Raw genomic sequence first — 14,671 nt, forward strand, 5'->3', positions numbered from 1 at the left:
TTGTTTCGAGTGCACTGCACTCCCCTGAATTCTCGGGTTCTCTGCGGTCCGTTCCGTCGCCGTCGGAAAGCCATGTCAAAGGGTTAGGACAGGTTCGCTGGCCACATTCGCTCGGCCCGAAGCTGAATCGGAATATGGCATTAGCCAGCATCAGATAGTATAAGAGAGTATAGGCCCTCTCCTTCTCGCCGAAGCAGCGCGCTCTCTCGCTCTCACTCTCGCTCTCTCCGTTCGTGCAGCGAATGCCGTCTCTTTTTCGAGTGGCAAATCGAGCACTCCTGACGCAGATTCAGTACTCAATTGTTGTTCCACCACGGCGTACGTGAACGCGGACGAAATCCGTAGAGTCCAAAGCAATCAGAAATCCCATTTCAATCGCAGCGTTCAGTGGCCGTAAGTGCTGTCTCGCTCTCGCCTTTTCCCAGTGTGTGTGTGTGTGAGTGTGTTTGTGTGCGACTAGGAAAATTGTTCAAGTTATGGATACGCAAATTGATGGAAAATGATGAGTGAATAAAAGAAAAACAAAGCAAAAAGCGGGCGGCAATCAAGCGGAACGTCACAAATTCAAATCACCACCGGAAAAAGGGGTGGGAAAACGCTCTCCCAATTGTGCGTGTGTGCGTGCATATGTGTGTGCCTGTGCTAAAGTGGAAATTCGCTCGCGTTTTCGGCGCTTTTCACGCTCCTTTGGCCAGAATCGGAAAAACAGGACCACACCCGCGCGGGTGCAAAACTTGAAAATGTGGGGGAAAAAAAGCAGCAGAACAGCCAAGAAAAACAGCGCTGCAAGAAAAATTCCAGTTTCCCAAAGGATCGCAAAGAGAGTGACAGAGAGTTATAAGAGTCGTTTGTGAAAACTTGTACTGGCTGCAAGTTTTCAATGGGGGGGTTTTTCGGGCCAGGACAGTTGCGCAAGTGAGCAGTTCCCGTTATTGGGGAATTTTGGCCAACAAGATAGCCGTTACGCATCAGCTGATTGCTTGGAAGGGAAAATATAGGGTCCTTTTACAACAGAAATGCTAGTTTATAGAAACTTAAAAATATTAAAATTTTTAAAAATATTTAAAGTTCCAAAAAAATAAATCTTAAATATTTATTTTCAAAAACTTATCAATAACAGTGTCCTTTATCTTATCATGTTAGGCAGCGCTGAAAATATAAAATAACAAGTTTCCTCCTGCTTAATAACTTTTCGAGCATAGCTTGCTCAAAAATTGCCAAAAAATTAAACCCCATATTTTCCCGTTGAGCACTTTTCCCCACTGCCTTGGAAAACTGGTTCTCTCTGTTTCTGTTTTTTGGCCTGTGCAGCCGCCGCGATTTTCCAGCGAGCTGTTCGACAGGCCCGTCAGTCGGAGTTTTCAAAAAACGCCAGGCAATTGGTGTGGCGGCGACGCACAGCTGTGAGTTTCAGTTTATGGTTTCGACCTGTGATTTTGGCCCGACCAAGTGGAAAAACAGTGGGAGGATGCTAATAAAGCAGCTAGCCAAGTGACAATTATATAATGCATATAAGGCGTATAGTTCGTATAGGGCGTATAAGGCGTAGCCCCCGTATTGACCCATGAGTCACGTGTTTCGGAGTGTGTGCCGCAGTGAAATCCACAAATGCCGAAGGACCTTTATTTGTTGACCAGACCCAGTGGTGACAATTGCCGCAGCCCATGCTCATATTCCTGATTTTACGCCGTATTGATTTTATTTGTTGTGTGCATAAAAGGCGCGTTTATACGCGAAGTCCTCGCATCGCCATTCATTTTACGCCTTATGTCTTATGAGTTTTGCCTTTGTTCTGAAGCACTCAAGCAACCATTTCCCCCAATCAAATTGGAATAACATAAAAATCCTTTGTGCAGCCCCACGTAAAAGTCAACGGTTTCAAAGTCCTTCGTCAAACGCATACGCCCAGTGTACTCGAAGTGGAAAGTGTCATAAAGTATGCGATTATCCTGTAAACAAAGTGTAAAACGCGCCCAGTAAGCGCCGAAAACGAAAGGCGAACAGCAAACAACTCCCGGATTTTACGACTTGAGCAATCAACTCGCCTGGTCACTCACCAACTTGAGGACCCCAGGACTGTAGGACTCCAGGAGTGCAGGACTCTTGGAATTGGCCAGTACACAACTATAGAATTGGATCTGGGCACGTCGTATAATGATTGCGCAAGTGAGGTGAGTCACCCAAATGTCGATATACTCTGAATTGTAATGTAAGGGAAATCCTCGGGGAAAACTGCAGCTACAGCTACAGCAGCAACTAAAACTAAAACATCGACCATTGCACACACATCGAACAGAACAATCAAATGCTCCAATGTCCGCAGGCTAGAATTTAATTAAAATTTATGAAATTTCAATTACATCGGCAAGTGTAAATAAGTGCGGGTGCGAGCATTACGGGCCCAATTCAATTACGAAATTTTCGAAAGGCCAGAAAAAAGCACTCTGGCCCGGAAAAACAAACAACCGAACCGAACTGAACTGAACTGGGCCAGAAAGCAGAAAACAAACGGCAAATGCCAGGCGGGAATCGAAGGGATCGGTTTTCGAGAGGGGATTGCAGTTTCGGTGGCTCGAAACGGATGGAGGGGCTTGATTGGTTTTGTGGCTTTGTATCCACATCTTGCTCGGAGGAGCTTCCAGTGGGGCTAGATTGACCATCTGCAGTTCGAAATAACGAAGCAGCAAACATGTGTAACCGATGACGACAAAGACGGGGACAGATGATAAAGACAAAGGGTTATTAGTGGTTCCGGGGGCCAGGAAATTGCAATTCCCATAGAGGGACACCACCATACGGATACGGATCCATGGCTTTGCGCTTCGCTTCAGTCGCTCCACTCGCCTCTTGCCAGTCATTTATTCGAATATTCGAATTTCCCCCCGCCCCCAAAATGCTTAATATTGATAAATGAAGTAGTTGTTTGCCCATTTCGCTCCACACAAGATGGGCTTACTGCGCCCCCTCCAAAGAAATAGGGAGAAAATTTGGGCCTGTCTGTCGACGGGTCCCTGAAATGCCAGCAATCATCGGTGGATCGATTTACCATTACATTTGGTGCATGCCAGATATTTACATGTAAATATAAAGGCTGTAAGTGGGTGCTTGCGTGACTGCCGACTAAGGTCACTTGGTAACCTATTCAAACGAGTTACGACCTCGCTTAGCGGCGATAACGATAACGATAGCGATAACTATGCTCGCACACGAATGCAGGCAAAAGCGACGCGCCATAAGTGTAAACATAAACAAGAAATTGGGGTCACAGCTTCGATTATCGGAGATTTGGATACTCTTTCCCTGTTTGGCATAAACAAAATATTATTCAATGGAAGCTAAATATTTACATATTGTTCTATAATTAAGGGGATTTCCTGTAAAGTTTGCAGTACTGTAACCTACTTTGCATTCACTGCAGATTTTTGAACTTTTCTAGAAGAAAAGAATCTTGACATGTCCGAACTTATGTAAGTTGAAATATCTTCAGTTATCATATAAACTCTTTTCTTGGTTCACCAAATTCTGCTGAAAAGAAAGTGTACCTATAATTTCGTTACGAAAGTAAAGCCCCCAAAAAGATCAAAACAAAAGCCATGCGGGGTACGGAAGCTGTGGTCAGTCAGTCACTGAGTCTGCTTAGAGTTTTTCGTTTTTTCGTGTTTTCGCTGGAATTTGTTGGCTTCGGGGTCCCAGCCAGATTATCCAACAATGTGAACTAGAGTGGACGCAAAAGCAACAACATCGGGCCTGAGAACTTTATCAGCCACTCTGTGTTTGGGTATACACACTCCGCACTCTCTCGATCGCCATCTCCATCTCGATCGGACAACTCCAGAGTTGGCGCCCAAAAAACTGGCGCACATAATGGGACCGAGCGAAACTCGAGCCCAAAACACAAAACACAAAAAGTTCGAGATGAAGGCGTAGAAGTTTGGATGTCGTCGGATGGCAGGGGGAGGCTTGGGGTCTGGAGATCGGCTTACACTTGGGGCTGAGTGGTACATACGGGCTATGTACATCAACATCATCGGACTTCAGGTCTCAGCCTGGGTTCTCAGGTCCCAGGTCTTCACGTATAAGAGAGCCGGACGACTCGAACTTGTTTTTCTTTTGCCACGATAGATACACAGAATTTCCTGCAGCAGCCGTTTGTTCCTGTATTGACGTCAGATGGAAACACCGAATGCAATTCGCAGTCGAAGATCTTGGTGCAATGGCAACAACAGAGGACAGGTAGAAACACGGAAAGAAAACTCATAGTGCAACAAAGAAAATTTACGATACCTATCCTTACAATTTTGAATAATGAAAAACCCAATTTCTTTGCTTTTCGATTTGGTTAAAGGAATGTTGAATATGGATTTTTTGCCAGTGCAGGGAAACCAACTCCCAAACATTCCCACACAAGTCGCTCAGGTGAAGTTGGGCGGGAACGGTGAATGGTGGTGGCTGGCAGTAATGGCACCACATGCAGGGCTTCGCCTGTAGGTGCACCACTCAGACCCGCACTCATCGCACCTCTCGGCACCACTCACCCACATCCTGGTGACGCTTTGTTCTGGGCTCTTGTTTTTCTGTTTTTGTTGGGACTTTACACTCCATTGGCAGTGAAGCGTTAAAATTGACCCAGTTGTTGATTTATTTTTACTGCTCTTCGGGCTGGGCAATGCAAGGCGACTCAGTCGTGGCGTTTCGCCTGCAATTGGATGATGGCCCGGGCCCGGACTGGCAAAAATAATTCAAATTGAAATGCAGGAAAAAGCGGAAAACAATCCGAATTTGCGTTCCCATTTAAATGCATGAAACTCGCATTTCCGAATATTCGAGGAGTCAGCACGATCTGACTTCACTCAAATCGAATCGAATGGAGTCGAGTTGAGTTGAGGCGATTCGAGTAGAAAAAACGAATGAATCGCTTTAAGGTCTCGAGCTCCGTGCACGAATGCATTTTCAATTTGCTGGCTAAAAATTCCGGAGTCGAGATGGCTGAGAGGCAGCAAGTTTGCAGTTGAAGTTGAAAATTGTTTGCATTTTTGCGCTTACGATAAAAAATAAGTACTGGTTTTATATGGTGGAAGGCCCTCGTCTTCCCAGATAAAAAACAAAACACAAAAAATAAAAAAGAAGAACGTAAGAAAACTCTGGCAGAGACAACTTGGCCGTCCCTCGTTTTGTCTCGTTGTTACTTCTCTTTTAATAACTATGCGGGCTGCTTTTTGTTTTCTTTGGGCCAAAGTTCTGGCCAAGAGAAAGGGGACTGCTGCTGGAATTGCCGAGCGGAAAGAAGCTGAAAGTTGAAGTGCAAAGCCGGGGAAATTAAAATATTTCCATACTGCAACTTAAAGTTTCTCATTTGAATAAAATGTAGCGGGATTGGGCAGCCATAAGTTGGTTAACCAATTCGAAGGACACGAAAAGGCGGAGCCCTAAATACTTTTCCCAGGCCCGTTTTGCTGTTCATTATTTCGTAGCGACCATTAAAGTAATTTGCCACACTTGTCGCCGGCCATTAGGCGCCATTAAAGCGCAATCAGAAATCTTGTTTCCCTTCCACTCCTTGACCAATACTCGAGTATCAATTTGCAGAAGGAACCAAAAAGTTGCCAAAGTGTTGCCGCTGCACGAAACCCTTTTTATTAGTTTTGAGATATCGACAGGACGAACAGGACGAACCAGGACGACCAGCAGGGGACTGGCTTTTAATAAGGCCATTCAGGCCACAGCGGCAAATAGTTCAATGGACTCGTCAAATCGCCCGCCCTGCTATTGGTGTGTGTTTTCCCCAGCTTAGCCGGGAAAATCAATATCCTGGCAAGGTCCTGGGCTCCTTTGTTGGCCTGCGCTCGCTGAAAAATGTTTGAGTTCTGAAAAAATAAGTGTCCATTCATCCGCTTTGCCTGCACGGCACAAAGATATGAAATACTTTATTTAAATTCCAAGGATTTATCTTTGCAAAGCTGAGAAGGCAGCGTTTCAAGGAAAACGCATTTCCAATTTCTTCATTCAGTTTATTTTTGAAATATTTGTGCGGACTTTTAGGACTTCGTTTCAAATTCTCTTGATCCAAATAATAAATTAATTGATTGTAAGAAGTTTTCTATAGAAGACATTAAACTTTTATGTGAAAAACATGTATAAGTGCCTTTCAAACTACGTTTTTATGATTTAATTGGAATATATATGCAGCTGGCCGTTTACTTAGTTCTCATTATTTCTCTCTCTGTAAAAAACAAACATTTGCATCTGGTCGGGAGTGGAGGTCCTGGCTCTGGGGCGTTGTTGTTTACTTATTCAATTTGGAGCTGTTTGAACTGCGCTGATATGCCCATTACAAGGTGCCCTGCCAGCCATCGAGTGTACGACGTGCTCCATGGCGTATACGTAATTACGTTTGTCGCTGCCACATCGCAGCCCCTCCCCCGCCGCGTTCCCCTCCGATTGCCACTTTAAAGCATGGAAATTTATTTATTGCATAATGGGAAAAGTTTTGCACTTCAGTCATGATTTGCCCCGCCGTGTCCCACTCCTTGCTCGTCTCCATCTTGTGCTATTCAACTCGCAGCATTTCATTTGATGCAGCGGCCAAAAGACGTGCGTAAACAGGGTGGCCAGGATCCAGGATCCAGGGACCCTGGGATCCTTTAGCCAAGTCGAGCGTCGAGTGCTAAACTTTTTTGCCCGAATCCCGTTTGGCGTTTTTTTCTTTCTTCACCCGCCCGAACTCGAAATCAACTTTATGCCGAGGCAACGGCAGCAAAGTTTATGGTCAAGTCCGCTGGCCGGGGGTCGGAAAAGCGAGGAAAATCGGGAGGCGGGAGTTTCCAGGGGTGGCCGTTCATTAGCGTTGCCATTACATTTATTTATTTTTCTTCATTCCGTTCTGTTTCGCTGTGCGCAGGATGTCTGATATACTGGCACAGCGACGAGGAGGCATCCAACTTCCCTTCCCTTCACAGTGAGTCCGAAAAGTCCTGAGCCGGGCAGAGCAGAGAGGCTAGAGACTAAAGTCCACTTTAGTTAGTGCGAGAGCTTTAGTTTCAACAAGTTTTAAAAAAGTTAAATGAGACACACGAACTTCACATAATAGTAGAGTGAAGAGAATCCAGCTCTAGGACAGTAATCAGGTTTTGAGCGGCTCAAAGTCAAAGAAAATTCCTCTGCACGCATGTCTGCAGTTATTAGACCTGCGTGTCTTCAGTTGAATTGCGGTGGAAAAGTTTTTATTTCTGGGTATCCTTACAGGATTTATGAGCCGACAGACCCGACAGAACCGACAGAGAAAATGAATACAACGCGAAAGCCGTAGCAAACCGAGATGGAAAAGTTTGCTAAATTTTCACTTCCGCCGCCGCTTTTCTTTTTCGCCTTTGATATTCCTTTTCACTCGTCCATTCGCCGACTGCATAAATAATAACACAAACTTTTATTATTAATTTTGCTTAATCGAAATGCCGCAATTAAGCATGAAGCGTAAAAGTTTTCCCTCTTTGTCCTCGGCCACTCCTCCTTTTGCCTTAACGCCCAGCTGACCCCACGTCCTCCTCCTTTATTTTTAGTTCGCGGAATAATTTTGCACTTTTACTCCGCCGAATGTTTTCTAAGAAAAAGTTGGACGGCGTTGGCGGTTTCTTTTTGCTACAGAAACAGAGCGCAAAGTTTTCTGCACTTTCCGAAATATTATTAAGAATTTAATTGCTTCAAAGCGCCAACTTTGCCCAGTCCGAGCTGGGCGTTTCCATCCAGGATAATTTCGGAAAACTGTAAAGCGCATAAGCGGGCATCGTTGCGGCCAAGAAATTGCCGAGTCACATGGCCAAATACAATGGTCAATAAGTAAGCGTCACAAGTGAAACAATCCATTACGGAATCGTTGCGCACAAAAGGGCTGATGTGAATGAAAATCTGTTGCGTAATGGGGCAGCGATAAGAAAGTGAAAACTAAATGAGAAGCACAAATAAATTGTGAAAAGTGGGCATAAACGACACACAACACCAATGCTCGACTCATTTCCTGCCCGCTTCCATCGCACATCGTTCGAAATTAAATTTCAAAGGCCCGGGACCATTAGACGGCCCATTACTGGCCTCCTTTTTTGTCCAGAGGTCCTGTCTGTGTCCGGCCCCGGCCCTTCCAGAAGAATGCCCCACCCACCGTCCACCGCATTCGGGGGCTGGACAGGAACCCGCAAACATCCTGTTGATGTCAGCAAATTTTATTTATTTGTGGTTCGTGTTGTATTACAGCATTTTAGAGCAATTAAAATTGTACAATGGCCGGGGCATTTTGCATGGCCCATCGAAAAACTTGGCCACAGTCTATTTGGCCGCATTTTTTAGATCATTTAGCCAGCCGCACAAGTGCCTAATGATATATTGACTTTGGCCTGCGCCCGCTGCTGTTTTTCAAACTTTTATGGCCATTCTTGGTCTAATTGCCCGCGGCGGGAAGGTAAAACTCATTAGATTAAGTGATAGCAGTTCTCTTTATGGCCCTATCTTGCCAGGAATTAGCTGAAAAATAGCCAAGGATGTTGGACGCTGGATGGTTAGAAAAAAAAAACGTTAAAGAATAATGGAATGAAAGTGGTTCTCCTCCAGAATATCTGCTCCAAATTGCCGAGCACTGTCAATGCAACTCGGGAATTGCAACTGGTTCCATTGTGCTCTCGCTTTGGCCTACTTATTCAGGCCCTCTCCGGTTTTTCTACTTCGCTAACAAGCTTACGGACGGATGGCCTACGGGTTCATTCCCCAAATGTAATCCAAACAAGCGGAGAATGTAAAGTGGCAAGAGGCGTTCCATTTCATTTAAGTTCCAAGGCGTGCCACGCTGTGTATGAGTGATACTAAAAACAAAGCTACATACCAAACAAGAAAATTAGTGGATATTAGGTCTTAAAAATCACTTGTGCAGGTTTTTAATAGTATATATATATATTTCATTAAAATTCCTTTTCTTCCGGTGCAAGGGTGGAAAACTCGTCCATGAAATGGCCGTCTTCTTAGCAGTTTTCAACGCAGTGTGCAAAAGTTGTAAAATTTGTTGTTTTGCGCCAAAGGGCACACACCCAAGATACATACACAGCACTTGGGGCGAAAACAAGAAGCCGAGGGCCTGTCGAAATTTCTTGGGGTGTGGCAGCGACAAGTCCGTGAAGAAGTCCGGACTCCTCGGTCCGGAGTCCTTACTCCCCGGCCCGGAGAGTAGGCACTCGCCTTTATTGGAGTGCAATGAGCTGTAGTCTGGTGCCCGTCCCGATGCCAAGTTGTTGCGCACAACATGCTTAATTAGTTTCTGAAACCAAAGGGGCTGCGGTCCAGGGGTTAGAGGTCGCTGGGCGGGGCGGAGCAGTTCTTGGCCATGTGTGAGTCAAGTGAAAATAATTTGCGGCTTCCAGTTTCGGTTGGCCAGCAGCGAGGGTTTTTAATTAAAAGTGCCTCTGCTGCCCGCCAACCTGGCCGACCCCATCCATCATCGGCAATCCCCAGAACGCAATGCAAATGAGCGCCAAGTAGCCCGTCGTCCGTGGACGGAAGATCCGCAACGGAGATGTGGTGGCTGTGTTTACGGCGGAATCCCGAATCCTCAATTCTGCGCCGTGTGTGCAGCCAACCAAAAAGCACCAGCAAACGGCGGCGGAAGCGGATGCCATAAAGTGCTGCCACCGCATGGGTCGAAAATAAAATGGCCGCCGTGCGAGGAGGCAGCGGACATGGAGGCCTACACTGAGCGCAAAAGTACTTGCAAAGGGAACATGAATTAGGAAAATGAATTTCGAGATTAGCGATTTTATCGAGTGCTTGCTACTTAAAAAATGGGTTGTATTATTCGTATTGGATATAAGGTTTATACGTCAAGATAAGATACATTGTTTTCCGAGTGTATGGGAATGTGCAGCGGGCTTCGTGACGAATGCTGGTGCGTGGGAAAGAGGCACTCACACACACACATTTTAATGACATCGACGTGGCCGACAATTCAGTTATGGGTCTCATGGCACACCAACCAGCATAGCACACAAAAACAAAAATGGGCGGAATGAAAGGGGGCGAACCAATCAACTGATTTAGTGCACGATGGGCTGGCCCCCTGTCCTTCTGCTCATTCCGCTCGTCCTTTCTGGTCCTGGGGTATCAGCAAATGCAATTCGTTTGCTGATTTGTCATTGTTTGGTATGCCGGCTGTCCCCACAGCTCAACTTGAGCTGATTTACAAATGAAATCATACGCCATGGCGGGCATTTCGGTAATGAAAATTCAGTCATAAGGGAAATCATTTTTCCGGCTTTTGTTCTATTTTGGCTGTGCCTGTGTGCCCATGCCCGTGCCCGTGCCCATGCCTGTGCATCCTTTTTTGGAGAACAGGACGAACGGGCACCGCACACTTAATGCGATTTTTGCTGCTTGCTTGTTGCCTGGGCTTTTAGTTTGGGTGTGGTTGCGCAGGGAGGAGGATATGTAGGTGGATGTGGGCCGCAGGACGAGCCCAGTGGCGCTGAGGGATTCGAGTGCGCTCTATAAATAAATTTCGTTTTAATAAACTTGTCATAATGGCGCTGGCAGCGCAAAAAGTTTTAATAATGCTCCACAAACCTTGACGTTATTAAAATTTTACATGTCATGCCAGAAAGGATTAAATTCAACGCACATGGACTCCCAGTGCGTGTGTGTATGTGTGCGGCTGTGTGTACTATTCTGTTCGCTACTCTCTCACCGGATGTATTAAGTTATGCATTAAAATGGCACTAATGACGTTTATACAGCTCTGTCAGCCACGAAACTTTCCTCGCACACACAAACACATCCTGGGGGGGAAAGCTTTGCTCGAGTTACTTAATTGCAGTGACAACATTGAGTAAGGAAAAAGCAAAGGCTTTTCACCCTTCATCTTCTTTTTCCTCTGGCATCCCTCCAGGAATGAAAATCGCTACAAAAATGCTTTGCCTGCAATTTAAAATGTCTGTGTGGGTGGCTGCTGTGGCTTTTTCTGTGTTTCTGTGCGGGGAATTTTACGGCAGCTGCTTATATCTACGTGGCCATGTAATGGCGTAGAGTCCGGGCAAACCGGAGACAGAGAGTTTCATTTTGTACGAATTGAGCGAATTCCGTTTAACGCATTCCGAATAATTTAATTAAAAGCACATTTCTGGCTTTGTTCTCCACCGAGAATGACAGGGAATTTCCTTAAACCTCACCTTTTTCATACTGCATATTTGTGTGGGCGGCGACTCATAAAACACGCTTGGCTGCCATTTCAATTAACTGCAGCGGTTCCCGAAAATGGGCCCCAGATCACGATCCTAAGATAAGGTACCGGGTGGAAAACTATCGAACAAAGGCAGTAGGAATACGTAGCCCTGGTCTAGCCCACTACCCATTCCTCCATCGACTTTCAACACGAGTTTTACATTAAAACGCAAAGTTTTATTGCCAAACAGCCAAACAGCCGAGGAAAAGTTTGCTCTATTTGTATAGGAGCCTTGTAAGTTTCTGGGCCGCTCTTTTGTTGGGGATAGCACCAGCACCAGCACCCCCATCTCAATCTGCTAAGTGGTGTCCTTATCAGTTGTAGCTACAACATATTAGCTGCTTAATTTCACGGACGTGTGTGTGCGCCCTCGAAGTGTTGAAATGGAAAACTTTTGTTTATTAATTTGTCAACGGCGCTTAGGACGTTGTTTCAGGTTGTCCAAGATGGTCGATAAGGTCTACCTGTCTGCGAAGAAAACTTCTTGTAATACGGTGTGAGGTTCTTGGCAAGAAAACCGCTGGAAGGACATTATAAATATTAGAAACTGATACAGCTAACATGAAACAAGTTTATAGTTGGCTTGAAAGGTTTTTAGGATAAAACTGATAAATGGGACTTCTAGATGGGTGCGGTGATCCAGATTTTGCCACTAGCGGAAAAGGGGATGGGGGCTTGTGGGTGGCTGGGGAGGATCTCTGTTGACACTTGACGTCTGACACTGACGGCTGTGATGGATGACGGCTGAGGAACGTGACAGCTTCATCAAGTGCAGCCAGGTGCGACTGCAAGGCGTTCATTGATGGCAACATTTACCGCAATCCAGCAGCGACAATGCAATCCCACTGACAGAATCTCCTCCTTCTTTCTCCAATCCCTCTTCCAGATGACGCCACTGCCGGTGAGAAGGATACGTTAGGAGCGGCGTCGAACTATGGGAACAGAGGCATGGGCGTGTGCGCGGACCTCGGGTCTCATCGATGGTGTCGGGCATTGAGCACCCAGCACAACACCGAGAAATCGAAGGAGCAGCAGCAGCAATCCCAGTCCTTGGAGATCCCAGAGGAGCGTGCTTCCAGGTGTCGAGGAGCCATTGACAGGACAACGACAACGACGATTCCCGCTAGCAAAACGCTGACGGCATCGCCAGCGAAAACGGCAGCTTTCACAGTGAAAACGACGAGGAGAAGACGAAGCCGACGAAGGGCAGAAGGCAGCTCCATCTGCGTTCCCATCCGGAGGGGTCAAGGGTCAACGCCAACGCCAACGATACAGGTGCTCCAGTTCGTTTTGGTCTCGTTGCTGGCCCTTCTAGCGAAAAATGCCCAGGCGCACAATATTCCAGGTGAGTGCAATGCAATCGAGTTGCTTAATTAAATCGCTCGAAAGCCTCGACTATTCGTGGCCAAAAATTTCATATGAAAATTTGATGGACGACGCTCCTATTGCTCTTTTCATCCATCAGCTGAGGGGCGAAAAATGCGCATGTGTGGAACTTGATTTTTATCTGGTGTTCACTGCTCGGCGCTCGGGAAAATTTAATGGCGCACAATAAGCGGCTTATGTGCGCCCAAAGCTGATTACATTTGGCAATTAGTTGACAGTTGGACGCAGCACCGGCCATCGAGCACCGAGCTCCGACCGGCAAGCCACTGGCCACTGGCCAAAAAAGAGAGAGTGGAGCTTTTGTTTAGGCCTCTTGATTTATTCGTTCCCTGCTCGTGGCCAGCACAATAGGTGGCCCTAAAATACAATAATTCGTGATTGTGAGCTTCAATAACTGGCTTAAACCATTTTCGATAGCCGTTTTAGAAATTGCAGAATAAAATCAAAGAGAATTTAGAATCTGCGCTTAAGTGTAACTTAAATGTTACTTTTGCTACGCTTTTGGCTAAATTTAGTTACGTGACATCGATCTTAAGGAAGGTTATCCAGAACTTTGAAATTGTCTTTGGAATGCCTTAGGTTAACTGCCCGTCACAGAACCTTTTGTGAACTTCCGCTTCCGACTAAACTCGATGAGCTGACCTTCAGTCGAATATTCTGCGCTATTTCCTGATAGTCCCTCCTGTCCTGACGAAGGACATTAAAAGTTGCCACTGGTTCCGCTCAATGTACCGTGACGTTCTTCGTAGCGAGCTCGTCGAGTGAATTAATTCAATTTAATTTAGTCGAAAATTGGAAAAACCGCTTGAGATTCCATTGCCATGGCAGCGCAATGGCCACTTTGCAAAACGGTCGAAAGGTCAACGGCAACTCCACGGTTTTTCAGGGAGGGGCGTGACCCTGCCCCGATGGGGAAATGGCAAAATAAGTTTCTCGAAGGCGTCTCAACTTGGCTCAAATCAATGAAAACAAAATGCGCCTCGCTGAATAACTCAAGCCAAAACTCGTGTCAAGTGCTCGGTGGCGTTGGTTGGGTGGTTAGAGAAGTGGACGAGAGGCTTGGGTGTGGGAAAACGTCTGCCTTTGGCTGAAGGACATTCTAAATGGAATAATGAAACCACTTTTGCATGTTAACGCCATCAAAAGGCGCGACAGAGGCGAAACACACGCGGGTACTTTGACATCCTAGCTTCCTGACTTCCTGCTACCCTCGAGTACTTCACTTGGCTCTCGGCGACATGTCTGCAACATTATCAAAGGGCAATAGACGAACAAGTGCCTTGGCAGTGCACAGAGAGAAAAAACTTTCAATTACCATTAGCTCTTTAGTCGTTCAAAAGGGTAACTTCATTGAGCAAAAGTATGGCTGCATAGTTTCAGGTACTTAAAGGAGTGACTTCATATGGAATTCCCGATAACTTACTCACTCTTTTGTCTCAGTGCAGGCATCTCAACGTAATCACCCATTGCCAACCCCATCAAGTCGTTGTCGTTATTGTTTTTGTGTCGCTCCTGATGTTTTGCTCTGTATTTTTTCGGAAGCCGGAAAACGGAGGCTGAGTGGCGATGCAAATAGTCTGCCAAAGCTGGCCAAGTTAACATAAATTTATGCAAATGCCAAAGTCAACAAGCCAAGAGTGCATAAAGCGACCCAGCGAGTGAGTGAGTGATTCAGTGGATGAGTGAGTGACTGACTGGTTGAGTGTCTGGTGGAGAGCGGCTAACAAAGACGTCATGTAGCTGGAGACCAAGTCCTTGACAGGCTTTTTCCCCATCTGCGAGAACGAGAGCTGGTAGGGGAATTAATGCAAAACGCATTAAGTTGATTTTTTGCCGGACAACGTCCCAATCAAGAGCGGTTTGCCTGCCCGAACAATTGCCTTCGGACATTGGTAGTTTGCTTAACCCTATTACCGACAAAGATACGGATACAGATACATATACAGTTGGATCTGGACGGGCAAACGGATACAATGGTGGGGCGGGGGTGGTGATGGCATGTGCAGGCGGGTCAGAAGTTGTTTGTTAACAAGTTTA

The 14,671-nt window shown here is 46.0% G+C and overlaps 1 protein-coding gene across 18 annotated transcripts in view; it reads left to right on the forward strand.

The window, feature by feature from the left end:
• Positions 1-243: 243 nt before the first annotated feature.
• LOC6730945 (protein turtle) overlaps positions 244-14,671 on the forward strand; it is a 38,330-nt gene continuing 23,902 nt past the window's right edge. For 12 of the 18 annotated variants that reach the window (XM_016179529.3, XM_039291034.2, XM_039291035.2 and 9 more), the window contains exons 1-3: positions 245-393; positions 1,857-2,171; positions 12,135-12,593. In XM_016179529.3, coding sequence (XP_016023405.2) covers positions 12,197-12,593 — 397 coding nt within the window. In that variant the 5' untranslated portion in view covers positions 245-393; positions 1,857-2,171; positions 12,135-12,196. Of the gene's footprint in view, positions 394-1,291; positions 1,404-1,843; positions 2,172-12,134; positions 12,594-14,671 lie in introns of those variants that run through there. The other 6 variants (XM_039291039.2, XM_016179528.3, XM_044922316.1 and 3 more) reach the window with 4 other exon arrangements.

Source organism: Drosophila simulans, chromosome 2L (assembly GCF_016746395.2).
Source record: "Drosophila simulans strain w501 chromosome 2L, Prin_Dsim_3.1, whole genome shotgun sequence".
NCBI lineage: Eukaryota > Metazoa > Arthropoda > Insecta > Diptera > Drosophilidae > Drosophila > Drosophila simulans.